This window comes from Exophiala spinifera (assembly GCF_000836115.1).
Source record: "Exophiala spinifera strain CBS 89968 unplaced genomic scaffold supercont1.8, whole genome shotgun sequence".
Taxonomy (NCBI): domain Eukaryota; kingdom Fungi; phylum Ascomycota; class Eurotiomycetes; order Chaetothyriales; family Herpotrichiellaceae; genus Exophiala; species Exophiala spinifera.
The window spans coordinates 1,810,718-1,832,339 of NW_015622520.1; the positions used below are offsets into that span (position 1 = coordinate 1,810,718).

General features: G+C 50.8%; 10 protein-coding genes across 10 annotated transcripts; 6 read left to right on the forward strand and 4 right to left on the reverse strand.

Annotated features, from left to right (window-relative positions):
* Window positions 1-639: 639 nt before the first annotated feature.
* PV08_10684 (uncharacterized protein) lies at window positions 640-2,046 on the reverse strand (the record flags this gene model as incomplete). The annotated part of the gene is made up of 6 exons (XM_016384998.1): window positions 640-720; window positions 775-1,179; window positions 1,233-1,303; window positions 1,362-1,451; window positions 1,504-1,755; window positions 1,806-2,046. The coding sequence occupies 6 exons, from the start codon at window positions 2,044-2,046 to the stop codon at window positions 640-642; spliced, it is 1,140 nt and encodes a 379-aa protein (XP_016231600.1).
* An 884-nt stretch (window positions 2,047-2,930) lies between these two features.
* PV08_10685 (uncharacterized protein) lies at window positions 2,931-4,881 on the forward strand (the record flags this gene model as incomplete). The annotated part of the gene is made up of 9 exons (XM_016384999.1): window positions 2,931-3,053; window positions 3,107-3,127; window positions 3,174-3,235; window positions 3,284-3,344; window positions 3,391-3,429; window positions 3,479-3,928; window positions 3,982-4,106; window positions 4,158-4,255; window positions 4,307-4,881. The coding sequence occupies 9 exons, from the start codon at window positions 2,931-2,933 to the stop codon at window positions 4,879-4,881; spliced, it is 1,554 nt and encodes a 517-aa protein (XP_016231601.1).
* Window positions 4,882-5,273: 392 nt separating this feature from the next.
* Window positions 5,274-6,421, forward strand: PV08_10686 (uncharacterized protein; the record flags this gene model as incomplete). Its single annotated transcript, XM_016385000.1, has 3 exons — window positions 5,274-5,364; window positions 5,426-5,580; window positions 5,639-6,421. The coding sequence occupies 3 exons, from the start codon at window positions 5,274-5,276 to the stop codon at window positions 6,419-6,421; spliced, it is 1,029 nt and encodes a 342-aa protein (XP_016231602.1).
* Window positions 6,422-7,233: 812 nt separating this feature from the next.
* On the forward strand, window positions 7,234-8,388 carry PV08_10687 (uncharacterized protein; the record flags this gene model as incomplete). The annotated part of the gene is made up of 1 exon (XM_016385001.1): window positions 7,234-8,388. One exon carries the CDS (start codon window positions 7,234-7,236, stop codon window positions 8,386-8,388), a length of 1,155 nt encoding a protein of 384 aa, XP_016231603.1.
* A 250-nt stretch (window positions 8,389-8,638) lies between these two features.
* Window positions 8,639-12,793, reverse strand: PV08_10688 (uncharacterized protein; the record flags this gene model as incomplete). The annotated part of the gene is made up of 1 exon (XM_016385002.1): window positions 8,639-12,793. One exon carries the CDS (start codon window positions 12,791-12,793, stop codon window positions 8,639-8,641), a length of 4,155 nt encoding a protein of 1,384 aa, XP_016231604.1.
* A 471-nt stretch (window positions 12,794-13,264) lies between these two features.
* On the forward strand, window positions 13,265-14,185 carry PV08_10689 (uncharacterized protein; the record flags this gene model as incomplete). The annotated part of the gene is made up of 1 exon (XM_016385003.1): window positions 13,265-14,185. One exon carries the CDS (start codon window positions 13,265-13,267, stop codon window positions 14,183-14,185), a length of 921 nt encoding a protein of 306 aa, XP_016231605.1.
* Window positions 14,186-14,450: 265 nt separating this feature from the next.
* PV08_10690 (uncharacterized protein) lies at window positions 14,451-15,695 on the forward strand (the record flags this gene model as incomplete). The annotated part of the gene is made up of 1 exon (XM_016385004.1): window positions 14,451-15,695. One exon carries the CDS (start codon window positions 14,451-14,453, stop codon window positions 15,693-15,695), a length of 1,245 nt encoding a protein of 414 aa, XP_016231606.1.
* Window positions 15,696-16,260: 565 nt separating this feature from the next.
* Window positions 16,261-16,645, reverse strand: PV08_10691 (uncharacterized protein; the record flags this gene model as incomplete). The annotated part of the gene is made up of 2 exons (XM_016385005.1): window positions 16,261-16,364; window positions 16,411-16,645. 2 exons carry the CDS (start codon window positions 16,643-16,645, stop codon window positions 16,261-16,263), a joined length of 339 nt encoding a protein of 112 aa, XP_016231607.1.
* A 490-nt stretch (window positions 16,646-17,135) lies between these two features.
* Window positions 17,136-18,338, forward strand: PV08_10692 (uncharacterized protein; the record flags this gene model as incomplete). The annotated part of the gene is made up of 2 exons (XM_016385006.1): window positions 17,136-17,463; window positions 17,521-18,338. The coding sequence occupies 2 exons, from the start codon at window positions 17,136-17,138 to the stop codon at window positions 18,336-18,338; spliced, it is 1,146 nt and encodes a 381-aa protein (XP_016231608.1).
* Window positions 18,339-18,757: 419 nt separating this feature from the next.
* PV08_10693 (uncharacterized protein) lies at window positions 18,758-20,185 on the reverse strand (the record flags this gene model as incomplete). Its single annotated transcript, XM_016385007.1, has 4 exons — window positions 18,758-18,976; window positions 19,118-20,010; window positions 20,058-20,078; window positions 20,131-20,185. 4 exons carry the CDS (start codon window positions 20,183-20,185, stop codon window positions 18,758-18,760), a joined length of 1,188 nt encoding a protein of 395 aa, XP_016231609.1.
* Window positions 20,186-21,622: the final 1,437 nt, after the last annotated feature.

Consider the following 21,622-nt stretch of genomic DNA (forward strand, 5'->3'; position numbering starts at 1 on the left):
GTGCGAAAGAGAATTTACTCACAGTGTCAGTCGTTGTCGAAATGCTCGAGATGCCCGCCAAGCATATTCAGCACGTCAACAACAGCAGCAGCACCAACAACAATAACAACAACAGGAAGTGCGCGATGTGTCCGAGGAGTAGGCTAGTGGTGAGGAAATTCCGGACACCAAGGCCACAGAAGAGCTAATAGGCAAAACAATCATCCTATGAGCAGAGGTAGTTAGCAAGTATTAGCGTTGACCAACCAGCAATTTCTTCAGCGAAGAGTAGAAGAATGGGTATTTCCCTAGTAGCTCAAAACAGAGCTCTTTCATTTTTTTACCAACCATTGACAAGTGCTGCGAAGCACATCATAGTAGCAGATCAGTTGACAGGAACATCCAGAAATGAACCTTGAGCCACTTCTTGACCATACTCATTGCGTCTCACGCGCTTTTCTAGTTCTTCATCTATAATACTGACGATGATACCAGTGGTTACAGGAATGTACATGATGTGTGCCAGAGCACATGCGATGTCGCATTTAAGTGCGCCTACTTTAATGTAGTGTAGTTCTTCAAGTCTCCCGAATAGGAAGAGACTTCTGGAAATAGTGATACGCAAGTTCTGTTCCTTTAGGAAGAAATGGCCCAGATCTGTCAATAGGGCACAAACTTCTCGACACCATCCCACAGACTAACAAGGAGGGACCTCTTTCCCACCCACGGGGAACGAGCATGCTAGAAAGTTTGGTTAGATATGCAGATCAAAGGCGCTTCTTCTCATGGACCCACCTGCACCGTATAGTTATCAATCATGGCAATATCGCCCGCCTCCCACGGCACCAAAAATCCGATGTCGTCGGATATTTCAAGTAGGCGGTCGAGGTAAGCTGTCGGAATAGGGCTACCATCCCCATATGTTGTGGGAAGATGATACTTATTATCAGATCCCTTGTATGGAGGTTCGAGGCCGTTGGTATCCCTTGCACGGCCATATACACCGGCAAATCCATTGAAAAAGGATGGCTTGCCCGTCGACTCAACGCGTCGAATGGCGGGTAGCCTTTGGAGGACGTGCAAAGCACCGTTGTCTTGCCATTGGGCATCAGCTTGAAGGTTGTTCTTCAAAACTCTCTCTACCTTGGCTCGTTGAACCTCTTGAGAGTCTCCTTCTTGAATGTCGAAACCGTACGAATCCTAAAGATTGAGAGGTGAGTCAGCCGTGAAAATCAGTCTTTCAAAGAACTGACCTTCCAATTCCATCCTATGTGTTCAGCTTCTGGATCTTCCTTGGCTGGAAAATACTGGCGCCCAATAATACCTGCGTTCCCATTAGTACAACGAGATTCTTATACCAAGTTTGCAGTTCGCCACCGCACCCTTCGTTGTTAGATTGTGCAAGAAATCTGGTAACTCAGCTTTCAGACGGTCGTAGAGTTCCAGAGAGGATAGAAGAGGAGTTTGACCGCCTTGCAATATTAGCTAATGGTGACAGGTTAATGACCAACATGAAATAAATACCTTGCTGCGGGACAATTTCTGAAAAGAAGAACAGCACTCCTGGAAAATGGGCGCTTCTGCCATACTCAGAATGGTAGTAGAACTTCACATCGGGCGGCTCTTCATTGGCAGTCTTCACAGTATCGTTCACCGATGTTCTCTTTCCTGCGAGGCCAATCTCGCGATGTTGTTGAGGGAGGCGAAAGGCTTTGACAGCCTTTGCAAAATCCGCTGCTGTTTTGGTGGGTAATCCTCGCAGTAACAGTGCGCCGTCTATCCAATTTCTTAGACAGTACCTCAAAGGAATATGGAACATTACTCACGGTTTCTCAGAAGCTTATTGAAAGCTCCTTTCTTTGACAAAGTTTCAATGGCTAATACGGCCTCGTCGATCGTGTGAAATTCATATCCAGGCTTTGGGCGGATGCCGAGAGGAAACGAGTTACCGTGAACATTACGTGACGATGGAATCTCGAACACCTCAAGTGGACTGTCTGGGCCCAGAACAGACGCCTCAGAATCTCGTCCACCACGATACTCGTTGAATTCCCCTAAGCTGCCCATTTTGGCCAGTCCTTAGCAGAGGATGGTTTGCTGTAGATATCTAGGGGGTAGCTTGTGAGAGGAAGTTATAACTAATGACCCCATCGTGTTCACCTTCTATATTTGCGATCGTTTCATCGGACTCTATGAGTTTCCAAGATCGGCCAGGCGACCGAAAAAGCATCCCGCCTCAAACGTGGTCGAAATGGTGAATTCGAGACTTAAATGGTACAATCGCCTCTCAGCTAATGGCAGTGCAGACAATGTATCTCCAAGACCCTAACGTGCCGAATAATTGCGGGCTAACTCCACTTATAATATCTACTTTATCTGTTTTCGGTATCTTCAATATGTCTCCCAAGGCTTAAGGGACTAGATAGTGCAATCCATCAGCTATATCAATGCCTGCCGTTTTGGTGGATATACGATTCATTTTATTACGGACTCTGTCAGTCTCGGAAGGATCAGCCGTGCGACCGACGAAACATCCCACCTCAAATGTGGTCGAAATGATGAATTCGAGGCCTAAATGGCATAATCGCCTCTCAGCTAATGACAGTGCAGACAATATATCTCCAAGACCCTAACGTGCCGCGCTAATTCCACTTTATAATATCTACTTTATCTGTTTTCGCTATCTTCAATGTGTCTCCCGAGGGATTGGCTGATGGTGCAATTCGTTAGCTATGTCAAAGCCTGCCGTTTTGGTGGTAGATTGCATTGAGCCAGCGTCGACCCAAGGAACTAATTTTTCTAGAGACCCATTTTCTCGGTTCGGTAGAGGTCAGATACAAGGACGAAATCCCGTGGGCAGTGGCGATAAAGGGATATGTATAAATATATCTGGGTATAACTCCAGCTATGCTAGACAGCACGAATAGCGCTGAGAAACTATCTTATGAAAAATGCCACTCGAGTCAGTAAAAGACAACGTGCAACGCAAGGACATCGAATATGTCAGGCCATCGTCGGGCGAGAGACAGACATGGAGGTCATATCTATGGGATTCTTGGGACAAATCGCCAGAGGTAAAATAGGCAAAGACTAATGATTGAACTTCGCTAAAACTCTTCGCATATAGGAGAGAAGATTGATATTCAAGGTAAACCAGAATCTTATATAACAATTTGATTTGTTGCTAACAACAGAAGCTTGACCTGACTTTGATGAGCTTTGGATGTCTAGGAACATTCATCAAATACATTGACCGGTTAGTTCCCAAGCGCGCCCAAATTCGCCGTTCTGACCATCGAGCTAGCTCAAACTTGAATTCAGCATTTGTTTCCGGAATGAAGGAAGATTTATCGCTTTATGGCAATGTATGTATACTTTGGTCTTGATGTCGATTGTGGCTGACCTGGTCAGGAACTCAATTATGCAAACACAGCTTTTGCTGTCGCGAATGTAAGAACCATCATCTCCAGATTGATAGCGCCTGTGTAACTGTTGGCAGATCCTAGGACTATGGCCTTGCAATCTTCTACTCACGCGCTCAAATCCGAAATGGTTTATTCCCATGCTCGAAATAGGATGGACATTGTGCACTTTCGTCCAGGCAGCCATGTCCAAACCTATCCACATGTATGTCCTACGGTTCATACTCGGACTCTTTGAGACAGGACATTACTCGGCTGTTGTATACCTCTGTGGTGGATGGTATCAGAAGACAGAGCTTGCTCGACGGCTTGCCATAATCAATTGCGCTACAGCTATTGGTCCAATGTTCAGTTCCTACCTGCAAGCGGCTGCTTATACAGGGTTGAATGGTGTCCATGGCATGGCAGGCTGGCAGTGGCTGTTCATCATAGATGGCGTTATCTCGGTCGGAATCATCATTCCGCAGATCTTCTTTTTCCCTGACGTCCCGGCTCGACAAAAGCCGGACTTCGTTTTTACGGAGAAGGTAAACGACTCTAGATCAACACTCTTTCTATGTCTGTACTGATTAGAATTCAGGAGATTGAGCTGGCCAGAGACCGAAACCCGAAGGAAGGCAGAGTTAAGCAAGGTAAATTTACTTGGGCGCAGGTCAAACGCTGGCTTTTGACTCCGGATATATGGATGCTCTGGGTAATTTCGATGTAAGTATCGCGCAATTCTTGTCATGTTATTTAACTAACTTTGAAGCGCAGTTGCAACTCTGTCGGCCAGCAAGTTGCTCCCTCCATGTCTTTTTGGCTGAAAGCGTGGAATACCATCGAGCCTAACTCTTACTCAGTTGCTCAAATCAGTTCGTTATACTACTTGGCACGATATCATGAAACCTGCTAATCCTTTCCAGATAACTACACAACACCAATTCAAGCCGTGATCATTGTCGTTACGTTGTTTATGTGCTGGTCCAGTGATACTTGGCTCAAAGGCAGACGATGGCCGATGCTTGTTCTAGGTGGTGTCCAAAATGCAGTTGTTTGCCTCATCTTGGCCGGCACTCCAGTCTTCCCTAGGAATCGTGCGTTCCGATGGTTCCTCTATTACAACTGCGGATGGGCTCAAGCTAGTAACAGTATGTTCTGGGCTTGGACACAGGATACTCTAGCAGGCGATCCAGGCCTTCGGGCCTGGGGCTCTGCAGGTCTCAACGTGTGGGCATGGACTGCAATTGCAACAATTCCCCTTGGTGCCTTCAAGACTACGGATCAGCCTGCGGTGATTGTTGGAAACTACACCGCTGCAGGTTTCTTGTTCTTGCTCGCCGGCACGGCTATAGCATTGGCATACATCCAGCATAAAAGGACACAGAAATATCCAGGCTATGAAGTGGGCGTGTCCGCAGCCCAAAGGGGCCGAGAGAATTCTGGGGGTGTTGAAGAAGCGGCAGTGGAGACCGTCCCAGTTAGTTTGAGCAAGGTTTAGCTATTGCGCAGGTAGACACAGTGGACGAAGCGACTCGGAGATCCTGGGGTTTAAGACAAACAGGAAATTGTGGTTATCATGGGTGATTTTGTATTCGATATGGGATGTCTAGGTTGGATTCTTGGAGACCTGAAGTTTCGTGCTCTTAGTACCCGGTACCCGAATCAGACTTTTATTACCGTCCCGGCCAAAACATACAAGACTCGCATAAATGGCACGGCAGATCAAGACTTCTTGACCCTATGTCGCACGCCATTATGGAGTCAGAGCTGTAGCGCCATCCTAGTTGGTTCCTAGACTTGGTTCACGGCATGATAAAGAAAATTCTCTTTAAATTTCTTTCACTTCCATTCTTCTTGCCTGTATTGCAATTCCAAACTCTTCACGCAGGCATGGAGTATCGCTATCTAGGTCACACTGGACTTCAAGTCTCTGTCCTATCGCTTGGCAGCTGGATTACTTACGGCGGTCATGTTGATGAAGGTAAGATTTGGACTTCGGACGTTCTCACAGAGTTGTCACCGACTGACTTTCATGAACACAGAGGAAGCATTTCGTGCTTTCAAAACTGCATATGATGCAGGGATCAACTTTTTTGACACGGCAGAGAACTACTCAGCTGGGCGAGCGGAAATAGTTCTCGGAAAGGCCATTAAGAAATTTGGATGGAAGCAGAATGATCTCGTCATATCAACGAAGGTAAACGGTATTCTATGGCCCACTTGACCCGAGTACAGAGCTAACACATTCTCTCAAGGTGTACTTCGGGCTCAATAACTCTGCTCACCCAGAGAGGCCACTAAATAATAACGGCCTCTCGCGGAAACACATTTTGGAAGGGTTCGCCCTCTCTTTGCAACGACTGGACTTGCCATACGTGGATATTGTATACGCTCATCGTCCAGACCGGAACACGCCTATCGAGGAGATAGTCAGAGCATTCAATTACTTGATCAACACCGGCAAAGTCTTCTACTGGGGTACATCCGAATGGTCGGCCACTGAGATTGCGGATGCCTGGGGTGTAGCCAGCCGGCTAGGGCTAATTGGTCCCGTCGTTGAACAACCTCAATACAACCTCTTGGTTCGTACAAAAGTTGAAGAAGAATTTCGCTGGCTTTATGAAAAATACGGTCTTGGTTTGACGGTTTTCTCTCCTCTGAAGCAAGGGATCCTTACTGGAAAATACAACGGACAGGATAGCCCTCCGCCAGACAGCCGACTCTCACAGGCGAAAGATAAATACACGGTGGCATACAGCAAGACGTTTGGCAATGAGACATGGAAACTCGAGCTCGAGCAGGTCGAGAAGCTGAAGCCCATTGCGAAGAAGCTGGACTCCAGTCTCGCACAGCTATCCCTCGCCTGGGTCCTCAAGAATCCGAACGTATCCTCTGTCATCACAGGCGCCTCACGCCCAGAACAGATCCAGGAGAACCTACAAGCTGTCGAACTCTCTAGCCGCTTGACACCGGAAATTTTGAAGGACATCGACCAGACCCTTGGGAATTCTTTCGACGGCCCTCCGCGGAGGTTCTAGGATTTTCGACCTGCTATACAAAGACTGTGAATGGTATCTTTGTATGCGGGCAGCACCCGAAAGAAGGGCGTGTAAGGCTTGAAGACACAACGCAAGGCAAATTGGGTCAGTGGTCAGCTCGCCGGTATGTACGTGATATATGCAAGTACGTGACACAGCATCGTGCAGGGTGTTGCAGCTCGACAGAGGAGGAGTAACGTAGTCTTGGTACATTGTCGCAGATCGATAACCTGGGTGAGCTTAATCTGTGGTGCCTTTTCTCAGAAGATGACGCTCAACAGCCCCTGATCGCGGCTGCTCATATTTCTTGACCGTATCTCTGTTGGCACTGAATATATTATTACATTTGAGCCTTTATGCACGCATGGCACGCTCGGGCCGGGAAAAAGTGGAGTGTAAGTGTCGTTTCGAAGCGTCCATTGGGGGTCCCGACAGATATCCACAAAAAGCTACTAGCAACTCCCTCTGTTATCTGGGTTATGTTTCTCTCATCTTCCGCCGCTGACCAAAATATTTATCCTTTCCATCCTCAAGACCTGCTCTCCAGATGTGTTTTCTGCATTTCACAACGTAATCGTCAGACAATGTATTGCCAAACAGCCTTCGCAGCCATGGACGCCACAATGATGGTCCCCGCGTCCCAAATGTCCCGTCTCTGACAGCTCCATGCTCCCTCGCCACAGAGTGACCCTGAAGCGAAGATGGGCAGGAAAGGAACCAAGTCTCGCGGGAAACAAGTGTCCCCTGAGAATACGGTCAGAACAACACCAGGAAAAGCAGTTTTGGATCAAGTAAGCACAAGCCTACATACCATGACCTGGAACACGTCAGGACCAACATGTCGACAGGCGCTTTCCCACTACCTTGACATTCTGTCTCTGGGAGACCAGACGCCAAGCTCATCCAAGAAGGAGGGGAGCGGCCATATTTATCACACTGATACCAGCTCCTTCACAAACACGGCTAGTGCCTCGCCTTATCTTAGTGACCTCGATGAAGGAGAGGCACGCGATGCCCAGCCACCACAAGAGGATCTGCTCGAGATTGTGTCGACCCCAGATCGTGGGCAGGCAGTGTTCACGACGCGCAAAATCAAAGCCGGCACGTTGCTACTGGCAGAGAGGCCGCTCATCCGGCTCCAAAAGCACGAAGAAGACGACCCGGAAGCCATTGCGCGGGAGTTTTCCCTCCTGTCTCGTGCCGATCAGAAAGTCTTCCTCAAGCTGTTCGACGCCCAAAAGTCCCGCATGGCCCGCGCCGCGTCCATCTACTACAGCAACTGCTACAACTGCGACAGCTACGTGGCCAGCGGACAAGGAGGGTCGGCCGTGGGCGTGTTTGCCAGCCGAATCAACCACGGCTGCGTGCCGAACGTGCAGTTCTGTTACGACGAACCGAGCAACGAGATGCGGTTCCACGCGATCAGGGACATTCCGCGCGGCAAGGAGCTGTGCAGCAATTACGACAAGGCCGTGTTCGAGGTCAGAAGTAAAAGGCAGCGCAAGCAGCAGATCTACTACGGCTTCATATGTCGCTGTGAGGCGTGTGAGCCCAAGACTGAGTTCTGGGCGAGGAGCGACGAGAGGAGAATGGCCATGTACGATGCCTTCAAGATCGTGCAGGCCTGCGAAAAGGAGTTTCTTTCTCTTTCGGCACGGTCGGGCTCTCTCGATGATTGCGAATCGGCGGCGCAGACAGTGCCCGGCGTGTCCCGGGACACTGCAGACGCCGCGCTCGGTACGCTGGTCAAGTTGGAGGAGTTGCTCCTCAAGGAGTGCCTTGCGGGTGTGCCGCTGGCCAATACGTACCGAAGTCTGGCAAAGTGGGCCGAGAGAAAGCGTGATTACGCACAGGCCGTGAAGTGGAAGGGGAAAGAACTGGACGTTTGCAGACTTAGCTTCGGGTCGGATGCGCTGAGAACGAAAGGGGTCCAAGATAAAATGACGGAGCTGGAAGAAACAGGGTAGAGGAGATAGAGAAAAGGGGGCCGTTGGGTGTTGATGTTATATTCTTGTACACAGTCTGTGCCTGTTATACCTTTATCAAACGCCAGTGACACCATCCATTCTGCACGCTCAGAAAATTGATGTTCATGTTGAAATTTGGAAACTACCAGGCATATTTAGCTGACCTTCGAGGCACCACGTTACTCCGTATAACAATACTTCTTACTTCTATGTATGACACTCATCAAGACAAGACCGGTCGGGAATCAGATCACGCCCAACTATCCTGTCGAAACAACCCGCCCAGAAAGCCATCACCGCCCTTATTACTCTTCACGGCACTCTTCTTGACGATCCCTGCTCTCTGGCTCATCTTCTCCTCCTTCATTGTCGGCCTGTAGTTGACTGCATTTCTTCGCCCGCCACCAGCCTTCCTCACAAACTCCTTTTCCTCATTCGCCTTGCCACGTTCAGGCTTGCTCTTGTTCACAACAGTAACCCCAGTTGCCGACACGCCCTCAGCTATACTGCCGAGACTGGAATTTGTCGTGGCTCGGCGAAGAAGACTCGGGACTTTGCCAGCAAAAGACAGACTTGTCGACGAAGTGGACGTGTAAAACGCCATCTTGTTCTGGGGCGTTGACGAGCTTGACGAACTCGACGAAGATGCCTGACGAAGCATGCTCAGCCGGTTGACTACGTTGGGTCTCTCCCTTGTACGCCGTTCCGAGTACGGAGCCCTAGTCTTGCTATAGGGAACGCTTGGCTTCTTGAAGGAGCCAGCCGCGTTGTTGTCTTCTTGTTTGGCCTGGCTATCGTCGTCGTCGACGATAAAATCACCTAGGTCATCGCCATCATCGGCATTCTCATCGGCTTCGGCTTCCTGAAAGTGGCGATCTAAATTGACGTATGCTTCTGGCTCGTCTTCAGAATCCGACAGACCAAGATCGATCGTGGCTGCTTGCGAATCGGGCTCTTCAATCAGAAACGATACGGACTCGCGGATCTCAGCCAACGTAGCCGGTTTTCGAGTGAGATGAACAGGTGCACGACTGCCAATAACACGCTTTGCCTGGTTGATTCGAGACTCTCTGGCCTGCTCAAGTGGTTGAGGGAAACGGTCTGCAGTTTGTGGTCCTGTTTGGTTCGTTCCTTCGTTTCCAGATTCTGGTGCTTGCTCCTGTGAATCGTCTTCAGGTTGGGTTTCTGGCAGGTCGAAGTCGTCTTCTCCGTCGCTCACGTCCCGATCTTCGATGCTTCGCAGGAAAGCTTCCTTCTTTTTGTCTTCGGCAATCTTGCCCACCGCCTCATCTTTCAGAAGCTCTCGGCGCATCCTGGCGAATTCTCGTCTCTTGGCCTCGCGTCGTCGGTTTGCAGCATCTTCCTCATCCGAGAGATCTAGGTCGTCGTTGCCACGTTTTCGTCGCAGCGCGCCAGTCGTAATATCCTTCATCAACTTAGACACGGCAGCTTCGTCTTGCTCCCGCTCTCGGTCCGCAAAGAGCTTGGCCAGTTTCGCTTCGTCACCGACCCCGACCTGAGTGTCCTCGTCGATCATGGCACGGTCATCCTCATTCTCTTCCTCGTTGACGTCGTCGTCGCTCGCCCCGCCTAAGCCAGCATACTCGTCTTCTGATTCTTCCGCAGCTTCGTCTATAATTTCTCGTGCTTTTGACTTTGTTTTATCGAAGATCTCGGATTCCTTCTTCTTGGCGGCACGATGCATAACCTCAAAAGCAGAGACGTTTGCGCTAACATTGTCATCATCACTGTCGTCGGCCTGTGCACGACCTCGTCTTAGACGCACCGTTCTTTGCACAATGGGACTGTCTTGGACGTCGTGAGGTACTATCACAGTATCAACCGTCGAAGTTGGTCCAAGATCATGGGGGGTCTCCTGGGCAAATCGATTACCAGCAAATGGACTCAATATGTATCCTTCATCTTGGGTCGGCTCAAATTGTGGTTGAGAAGGGGTAAATTGCCGACCGTGTATCTCGACTGCACTTATTGGAGACTGAGGTAGGTTCTGAGATTCCGAAAAGGAAAGGTTCACGTTGAGAGGCTGGGTCTGGGTTGCCGGTTGACTGTCTGTAATGACATCGATCGAGTCAAGGCGCTGCACTCGTGGAGCCATTGCAATATTGGGGGAGGGGAGGTCCATAGTCATGCGCAGGCTGTCCTGTTCTTCCTCCAGGCCCTGGCTTTGAGAGTCCGCCATCGTCGCAGCGAACGCCTGTGTTAAACCCATCGGCAGGTCATCCGACATCTGCAGGCCGGGGATCTGTTTTCTTGCCGAGCGCAAGACAGATTGAGGCGTTTTGGCTGCAGGCGGGAGTTCAAGCGAGTTGCCTTTGTCGTCGTCATCTTCCTCCTCATCGTCACTCAGTACACGAGCGCGTCGTTTCGTTCTAGCAACAGAGACTCCAACTTCCTCGGGTTCAACTACATCTTCCGCAACAGGATCACCATCGCTAGCTTGCTGTTGATCATCTGAATCTTCTTCGCTGGCTTCGTCATCCAGCAGATTCTCGTTACCGATGTCGTGCGCATCATCTTCCTCACCGTCATTCTCTTCTTCATCGGACTCTTCACTAGCGTCTCCTCCGTCGTCGACTTCAAAGTCCTCATCGTCATCACTATCATCGTCGTCAAAAGCTCCCTTGACGTAGTTTCCTTCCTTCTTCGCAAGAGCCTTTTCTCGCTTCTGAATTTCAACCGCTTCTTGCCTAGCCTTTTCAATCAAATCTTCGACATCTTGTTGCTCACGTTCGCGTTCTTCAGAGGTTTGGATGATCACGCCTCTCGCTTTGAGCTCTTCAATCTTCTGTTGCCGTTCCTGTCGAGCTTGGAGACGAGCGGCTCTACGCAAGGAGACCTCCAGTTCTGCTGCATTCATTGCGCGCTTCCGCTCATCTCCACCAATCAAATGAGCTAGTGATCGAAGAGCAAGATGAGAAGGAGCCTCCTTCGCTTTCCGTTTGGGAAGATGTTCGAATGCAGCATACTTTCTAACGTCGCCCTTGGAAGTAATTACCTCAAGGTCAGAGTCCGACCCATCGTTGTCGGCCTTGGACACAGATAATAAAGGCTTTTTCTGCTCATACGGTTTGATCGTTGGCTTAAGAATTTGGCTGAATTCTCGCATTGGTTTTTGGGTGAGGTGTTCCATTCCTGGTCGGACAAGTAAAACTTCTGGCACGGGCTCCTCTGACCGAGCTCTTCTCTTGCCTTTGTCAAGGTTCGCGATAGCGGGCTGAGAATTCGCGGCATCCAGGGGAATTGTGGGAGCGGGTGTTTCTGATGCATCAACGGCACTAAGCTTCTCTTTGAACATGTCTCTATGTTCCTCGTTCATAGGGCTAGTTGGTGGAGTATCGTGGGTACTTGAGCCTTCGTTGACTGATCCGGCTCTAGAACTACCAGTCGCAGGACGATCAGTCTCTTGATCAGTCACATTCCTCGAAGAGGAGCCAGCGACGAGAAAGTTGAATCTTGCCAGTAGACTGTCCTTCGTAATCTTCTTCTTCGTTCGCGCTTGGTGCGCCAACTGCATGTTCCGGCTCATTCGCTGGGTTTCTCGATTCATCTCCTCCAACGCTTTCTTGCTTGCTTTGCGCATCGGCCGGGTCTGCGTTGAGAGTTTTTTGGCTCCTTCATTGCCAGAATTGTCGGTCTCTTCTTCGGTATCATCTGCTGGGCTGGAGCCTCGCAAATGCCGATTGTTCCTCTCGAGAGATCTGAGCTTTTCTTCACGCATCTTCCGCTTGGCCACCTCTTCTGCTTCCTTCTCGAGACGTTGCTTACGATGCTTCTCGACCAGAGCCAAAAATTTCGACTTGCCAACGTTGGATTGATCATCTCCATCTTCCGGGTCAGAATCTGCTTGCGAGGGTTGTTGGCGAATAGGAGGGGATGGGAGAGATGCAGGGGATGCAGCGGTCGGTGATCTCGAGGCGTGTCGTCGTATTGGACTGCTCTTGCGCTTCGTAAGGAGTCTCCTCTTCATTTCTGGTCGTGCAACGTCTCCCTTCTCGGACTCTAGAGTGCTTGAACGCAGTTGTGTTGCAGCCGTGGTAGCATCCCCCATCTCGCCTGACAATTGCACTTGATTAGGCCCTAGCAAGCGAGCAGCCATCCTTGACCGTGGAGCTACTGGCAAGTCGTCCTCATCCTCGTCCTCGTCCTGGTGCTCCTCTCGAGTACCCTCCTCTTGCACGCTAGGAGTGCCGTCGAATGATGAGTGGCCATTGTGTCCTTGGCTTAGTTTGCGCGGTGAGGTGTCGTGTTCGATAGGAGGCGAGTCAGAGTCAGAATCCTCGAACTGGGCAAGCAGAGCCTGCACTTTCCGACTGGGCGTCAGGACATTTGAGGCTTGACTGATGGGTGAGCCCATAGAAAAGGGTGATCCTGGGGGTGAAGACATAGTCTCGTCATGAGATAATCAACCAAGATGCAACACCAAGTCTACCCGGGAACACCATAACCAGCGGTAAGAAGATGGAACAGGAACGTCCAGATACATTGAAGCGGGCTATGAATGGCAGTAGTACCAGAGGTGCCAGACCACCGTGTAATGGTCGATACGCGCCGCGGGACGCGTTGGATGTGGAGCCACGCGAAATGACGTGAAGTCGGTTCGAGACTCAGCCTCATTCGCCAGAACTGCACCTCAATCACCAACTTGATACGAATACGGAGCAGGGAAGAGTGCGGCTCATCGAAGCCCTTGGTACCGAGTCAAAAGGTGCTTCTGCTTCCTTTCGAGACAGCGAATGTCAGAGCTCTCTGTCCCTGGATAACAGTATGGGACGCCGACAATTGCGCCAATTCTAGCTGAGGCCAGCATCATTTGGGGATACGTTCCGTTGTCGGGACCCAAGCATCCTGGCGGAACATGTCGAATCTCGGGGCACTCCAGGAACGGTGGCATACACTCTACACGAGAACGCTTCCAGCCCTCGCAAAAGCCCGTGATCCTGCCCAATCACGGTGGCCTGTGAACCTCGACCATTGCTTTGCGCGCATTATCCTTGATAATACGATAGGGAACGGTGAAAAGCAATGGGACAAGATCATTGCCAAACCCGCAATCAGGAATATGACCGAGCAGCAACTTCATGACGCTATTTCGCTCGGCAGGGATATTGAAACGGGGAAGGTTGATCTCTGTGATCTTGATGAAATCAGCTTGCAATGTAGAGGGAAGAACGAAGGTAAATATCGAAGCACCCCAAATAAAAGGGCTCAAAGTCCCAACAAGCCTTTGACCCGCGGCGAGGAATATTTTGCAGAGGATACAAATCAAGATCAGGCATCTGCACGAAAGAAGCCTCGGCTTGACAAACAGCAAACGAAGTTGAACTTTCAAACAGAGACCAAGTTGCCTGAGGACAAGCCTAGTGTCACTGATGTGTGGCAAACCGGAGCAACCATCGAATTTATCGAGGAGACCATAAATCGCATACGGAGTCATCCCACGCTCACCCCATACCGAAAAAGGTTGTACACCACCCTCCTATCCGTCCCGAGGGGTCGCTATACTACCTACGCTGCTATGTCGGACTACCTGAACTCTTCTGCACGAGCCGTTGGAAACGGAATGCGACACAACCCATTCGCTCCCGATGTACCGTGTCACCGTGTCCTGGCAGCGAACGGCACTATCGGTGGGTTTCATGGTGACTGGGGCAAGGACGGCAAATACGCCAATAAAAAGATCGAGCTGCTGCGAAGTGAGGGCGTGAGGTTCGATTCAAGTGGGAAAGTCGTGGGTGCTCCTTTTCACAGATTCCATACTTTCGAGGACCTCCGATAGAGCCAGCGGAACCAAGGATGAGCTGCTTTGGTCAATGCAGGCCGCTCGGCGTTTGAGGACCTTTCCGATTGTACCATCCATGCTGAGGAAAACTCTGGATACGGTCACTGCAGCCTGTTGAGGACCTTTTCTCAAGTTGTCCATAAAGCTTCCAAACTGCCCGATCAAGACCAGACACGTAGATTTTTGCTCTTCGTACGGCTTTGCTTCACAGCTTTCCTTGTCTCCAAAACTGAACCCCTTTGCTCCGAAGCTCCTTGTCGTTATGGAAGATCTCTTGATCAACAAGCTCAATTCCTTATCCATTGAAATGAAGAATATTACAACCACCACCACCACCACCACCACCGTCGTGCACGTTGACAACAGCAATGCCAACATCTTCCACCTGCCAACAGAAATACTGACGGAGATCATATCTTTTGCTCTCGATTCAATCGACCTTTGCTGCTCTGGAGCCATGAAGTTCACCCCTTACCTGGAGAAACCACGGCCCATACTGGATCTGCAGCTGACATGCAAGAGATTCCACTGTATCTCTTTACAGGCATTGAGCAAACGAGGACATGTCACCGTGAACCTAGTCGGGCCCGTGCCTATAAAAGACAGAGAAAGCATGAAGCAGGTCCACAAGTACTATACGTCCTTGCTCATGGCACACTTTCAGCCAGCGATCGAGAAACAACGGCGCCAAGTACTCATCAATCTTCTCCCCGAGCTTAACAGCCAGTACCCCCCTGCTGGCATCAACTGGGCACCTTGCGACCCGAAGTGTCCCCCGCGTGCTGACAAGGACGACGCAACAGTCCGACGAGTCATGGTGTCCCACCAGGCAGCTGCCATTCTCGTATCTGGAATAATGCGCAGCATTTCCCTCAAACACCCCGGCCTTCGCCTTCGGATTGCTGTTCACGACGTTGATTGGATGTGCCCCGACTATCGTCATCCACCGGCGGAGGATTCTCAACAACGGCCACGAATCATCCCATTTTGGGACCTCACTGGGGTCTGCGGCGTTGTCTACCACTGGCGGTGGCTGAGAGTGTATTGTGGTGAACACAACGAGTTCTCTGATGTTTTCACGACGTCGACGATCGCAGTAGCAGTGAATACGCATCTGAGGATGGCTTGGGACAACTACGTGCCGGCAAAATCTGCTGTAATCACAGCTTTAAGCGCAGGGGGCACGGCTCTTGCTCATCATGTGTTTCAAGCCTCTTTGACAAAGCTGATGAATACTTGGGTTGGTGGACCGATGGCGGAGTGGTCAAGAACAACAGTAGCTTCACCTGTTCGTGTTTATATCCCTGGGTATCAAGAAAAAGTGGTCTGTGCCGAGAACATGACCTTCGCTCAGTGGTTGACAACCATATGCGCGAACAGCCTCTACACCAAGTGTTTCGCACTTCGAGGAGTCGGAGCGCGCCAGGTGGCTGGACCCACCGAAATGGCTCTGGAGCTTGATGAGCCTGGGGGGAGAACACTAATGTTACATGGTTGTTGCAGGTAGACGCCAACGGGGCGTCCAATTCGAGGACATGCGTGGCACATATGGGGAGACAGATCGACGTGGAGGACGCGATTCCGAAGGATGTTGGAGACCGACCTGGATGACAAAAGCACTTCAGATCATTGGCAGTTGGAAAGATTCTCAGGTTTGGAATTGGGCATATTGGATATTCATTTATGTAAACGGTTGACTAGTTGAAATTTCGACCGTCCGCAACTCAATGCGTGGAAGGTTGTTAATGACTGAATTGAGACGGCAAACACAACTTCTGCAGTTGAATGTGACTCTCCAACGCTTTTCCAGTTTCGCTTCGTGTGTATTCTAATTGATATTTGACCACCTGAGTTGCTGGAGATAGGATATCTTCAATAGTGAATTTTGGGAGAACATGTTTTGTCGCAAGTCGCAAACTGTTGCTTGAATCAGCTTTGACTCCCTCGCCGAGTATCCAGAATCTGGATATCTCTCTTTCGGGATCTTGCGCTTCTGTGTGGCATTCATACAGTCAAATAAGCAAATACCCCTATGGCGTTCTGCTCTCGGGATATTCTCGCGGTGTTGAGTCTCATAATGACGCTGCAGCGACGATGGCTCCGGTGCCTTTGAAAGCGGCCTTGTTTGTTACCACAATCTCAACTGGGTATCTCCATTCCATGAATCTTTTCCAGCCTGCTACGAGTCAGTCATATCCACCCAGCACCAGTCCCAAGCATACCCCAATAAGCAAACTTCCTTCCAAAGTATTTACCGGCATACGGCACAAGGACCATTGTCAGCAGCATTTCGAGCTGCTGTAGACTCTCGTTCCATTCTCTTTCGGCATCTGACTCGTAGTCTTCATCACTGACGGTTACTTCATCCGAGTCGGGTTCGCTCGGTAGATCGTCGAGGTCGCTCTCATCAATGTTTGCAGTTGGGTCGACGAACGAATCTGTGATGTCGGAGGACATTTTGTGATGGACGGAGAGCCAGCTAGCGAGACTTCGCCGGGAATTACCGAAGCTCAAGCCATACGAAGGTTGATCGTGGCCCAACACTTGTGTATGGCTTACGTGTAGCTTGACTGTGTTCTGCTTCCGCTGGTGCTTGTAGTTGGCTTGTAGTCAACTACGAACTCTTGCGGGCGAGGCTGTTTGCTTAATGTCGATTAAATGACCGTCTGGCCGCGATGCTTACTTCGAAATTCCACATCAATCCTCATAGAAAATATTTGTCAGACAGAAAAAGCCGGAGAACATTCGAATCTCTACACGTGACTTCCTGCGTCACTTGGGCTTTGACTCATTTGCCTGGGCCGAATTTGTAAATGTTCAATAATGAGATTTCAAACTTCCTGAACATTCTCCCCACAACCTCGGCGCATAACAAGTCTATTCGTACAAAAAAGGGCGACACATTCTAACCACACCTCACATTCCAAACACCCTCATCACGATCAATATGGCAGAAGTGGTAAGCAAGCAGAACGTCACACACTCCCCACATGCAGTGGCAGTAGCAGCCGGGTCACAACTGAAACCTCCTGCGTCTCGCCCCACTGCGCAGAAATCAAATCCATTTAATATTGCCACGCAGACACTTCTCCAGACAAACAATACTGACCCTCATACCACACAGCAAGACGCACCTCAACCTCCACACGTTCGCAAACCACGCAAATCGGTGGCCTTCTCCGGCGACGACACAATCATGGACGAGAACGGCGAGATCTCAGAGGCCCCGACCAATACGGCCGAAGACAAACCCACGGCTGAGAAGCACTCTTCACGTATGTCTCTTCCGTCATCATCCGTAGACGCCACCGAAACTAACGCAGCATATGCAGCACCCGATGACAAGGCCGTCGATGAAATGACTGACATGTTTGCGGGCCTGAACAAAAAGAAGAAGAAGTCCTCCAAAACCAAGACAGCCGACGGCGAGGCTGGTGCCGACGATGCCGCCGCCGCCGGCGATGAAGCCTTTGACCCAACGGTCCTGAAAAAGAAGAAGAAGAAGTCGACCAAGAGCAAGACAGAGGGCGGTGAGGACTTCGCGGCCAAACTGGCCTCCGCAGGCCTCGAACCAGGCTCCGAAGATCAAGCCACATCCGAGCAACCTCAGCAAGAGCAGTCGGGCGATATGCTGACCGGCACTGGCATTTGGTCGCACGACGCGAATACTCCGATTTCGTACAATCTGCTTCTCAAACGCTTTTTCCTCCTCGTCAACGAGCACAACCCAGACATTCTCTCATCAGGCTCCAAATCATACAAGATCCCGCCGCCACAGTGTCTACGTGAAGGCAACAAGAAGACCATCTTCGCCAACATCGCCGAGATATGCAAGCGCATGAACCGAAACGACGAGCACGTCACGCAGTTCCTGTTCGCCGAATTGGGTACATCCGGCAGTGTCGACGGATCGAAGCGTCTGGTTATCAAAGGTCGTTTCCAGCAGAAGCAGATTGAGAACGTGCTCAGACGGTACATTGTCGAATACGTCACCTGCAAGACGTGCCGGTCCCCTAACACGGAGTTGAGCAAGGGCGAGAACAGATTGTACTTTGTTACCTGCAATAGTTGCGGAAGTAGAAGATCGGTCACGGCCATCAAATCTGGATTTACGGCCCAAGTCGGCAAGCGTAAGAGGCTCAATGGTTAAAAAGTGTACTGAGCACGAGCTTTCGACGGTGATGGGGACAGGTGCTGAAGGAGGGGCCGAGAGGACGCTTTCTACTAGAATGATGAAGATGGTATTTTATCATGAGATTATGAACGAGTTCATCTTTTGGGTGATCGAAATTAAGTAGTGTGCAGGACCAGTGCGATCCAGACCAGTGCGATCCAGACCAGTGCGATCCAGACCAGTTTCATAGAGGCCCTGCATGGGCAGGCCAAGATCCTGCAAGACCGAGGTAGCAAAGAGGAAAAAAACCAAATAATCAGTCTGATACACCAGCACCATCATGAATGAAACCGTAGAACTGCACTTTCCTTTCATGTCTTTTGTTTCCAAACCCAAAAGGCTATGCTTGCAAGGGTTGCTGTTTCGAGATGCCAAATTCAAGATACATACCGCTCTCATTCCCGATATGATGACCCGCTAATAAATGCTGAAAAGGCTGAGGGGTTCCTGGTCTGCATGTAAACCGTGCCAGGGCCTGAGAACTTGCAAACCAGGCCCTCCCCACTGGACAGGCCGGAGATGATGCCTCCGCTGGCGACTCGTTCCAGCACGTACTTGCAATTCCAAGCGACAAGGTGGCCGTTGTCGATGATGTACCGTTCGCCCTCGACGAGCTATACGAGAAAAGAGACAAGGGGTTAGCCATCGACGCAATTCGTTGGGGATTAGGCAGTTGAGTGAATGGTACGAGCAAGACGAGATGATGGCTTCCTCTCTCAACAGTTCCTTTTCTTAGTTGTTATTATTAGACTCACATCTTTTCTCAGAATGGCGCCAAAAGACGACATCCACAGCAAACCTGTGCCGGATATCTTGTACACGAAAAGACCCTCGCCGGAGAACATTGCCTTGCTGAAACTCTGATGCTTGTACTCCTTGATGACGCCCTGGGTGCACGCGAGAAAGGCATCACGTCCTACGCTCCACGTCTCACTGCCGGACAGTCGAAGCATGGTCAAGTCGCCCAGCGTGCTCGGAGCAAGCAGCAATTCTCCAGGGCCCGTGAAAGTGGAATGGGCCATCTCGCCGCCTATCAGCATCTTCTTCATGCTGAACTTGAATGCTCCCTTCAGCGTCACCGAGGGCGACATGGAGATCATGGCGCCCGGTTTCGCCGTGATCGGGCACCCCATGGCTAGTTGGATCGTTATGATCGAGTTCGTGTCCCGGTGCGAGATGCGGTACGATCCGCCGTTGAATGTTCCCACGTCGTCTGATGCACTAGTGCCCTGGACGCCAACGAATTGACCTCCTTCGGGCACTCCTGGCATGCGTGGTCCTGTCGGCGCCTTCAACATGTTGCCCATCTCTTTCGTCAACTTTCGCAGCTGGGGCGACGTGGCAGATTTCTCTTGCAGAGTAGAGGCTTCTGGTTCGGGTTGGGGAGGCCCATCATAAGACGGTTGTCGTTGGTGGATCGCCGCATGGTCGAATGTTGTTCGGTGTGCGGGTGCTGAAGCTGGCACGGCGCCATAGTTATAGGGACGCTGGGCCGTTGGCTGTCGGAGAGGTGGAGGTGACGGGGTTTGTGATATTTGCGATATTGGTGGTGGAGGGAACGCTGGGTTGGGAGGAGGGCTCGGTCCTGATGGCGGTGGAGGGAAGTAGTTGGCGTTGGCTGGGGGTGAGATGGGCGGAGGAGGGTATGCTATATCGTCTCAATACCAAGCTCTCTGTGTTCCTAGCCAGGCCTACCTTGGGTGTTTTCTGGCGGTGCTGTGCGGTGTGTTAGCATGATCTGATGTCGGCTGCAGGGAGATCAGCGTACGAGGATAGTAACCTCCATATGGCTGTCCGGAGCCTGGTGGTGGGGGATACGACATTTTCAAACGATTCAGAAGAGATATAAGGCGCTGTGAGGCAAACACAAATGATGGAAGAGAGGATACACAACGCTCGTCAGCACGACGCACAGCAACGCTCTTGGTATATGCGAGAAGGGGGAAAGCACAAGTATGGAGATGTCTAGTTCATAGGACGCTGAGCAGATACTCGTGTCAAGACAGACAGGTAGTTATAGGAGAGGTATATTTAGTTAACAAACCGAATAGGCGCCGTTCATGCTGCAGGGTCAGATCTTACCGACACGGTTGGCTTGAATGATCTTGGGTGGTTTGTAAGGTCAGGAAGTTGTGGTTGGTTGGAGGGGACGAAGTTGGGCGCCTATACAGAGGACGCAGTAGAGGGGGAGTTGCTGATGTTTCCACAGCGAGGACAGCTGCCGCCTTAAGGACCTTAGACTTTTACAAGCTCACCCGTTCGGATCGACTTCATCGACGCTGTTCGAGAGGTCTCTGTCTTTCCGAAGAGTCCAGCAGAGAGTCGTCAGTGTACCCGAGTCCAAGTATGCCAACCCATCTCTGCAAACCCTTGTAAATCCAACAACCGAGGGCGCTGCTGCGGACCGCATCCGAACTTCAACATCAGGCTTGGTCTCAGGGCTACCCTGGAGGCTTTTCCTCCTGGTGAATGGCGAAAAGCAAGTCCAGAAAAAAGCAGCGATAGTCGGGGATGTTTTGATAGGATGGCTACCTATCCTTGCCACGGTTGAGGTAAGAACAGCAGGGGCAGAGCGGGGTTACTGCATGGGAATGTCGAATCTATCTGACCCTGAGTAGGGACAGACTCCCTCGTACATGAGATCCCTGCGCCGTTAACAGGTCAAAGCAGCTGCTAGTCAAGCCTAAGCGCAGCCACGGCTTCGACTAGACCAGGCCAGCCGCAAGGGCCCTGCAAGTCCACCAACTAATAAATCTCCCCGCAAGCCAATGCAGGTATAAGTTGTCCTTGTATAACTACGCGGTAGTGCCTCACCTGCGCAGAATTCGCCTCCAGGGACCAGCACTCTAAACGCTTGGGCCTCCTCGCCAGCGGATCCCCGTTTCCTGTCACTTCCGGAACAAACACAATCGACAGGCCTGAGAAGCACAACTTCCAACCAGCCGCGATCCTGTCGTCGCCAAAACTTCGTCGCCTGCGGTACCATCCATCAGATACGATTGCGCATAAAGCCGCCTGTTGCTCTTGTTGTTCTTCCTCTCAATCCACATCATCCAATACCTCGCTTTTGCGCGTTCTCCCATATACCTCTCTGTCCTGAACAATAGGCCTATCCCCCGAAGTCGTCTCTCATTCAAGCGGTGGTCTGGTATCGGGACGCCTGATTGCCGCAGTTGCAAAGCCTCTCCTAGCGCGTCTTCTCCGTGCTGGTGCAATTCATACATAAGCCGATCACAGGCCCTGACATTACTGAACAGGAC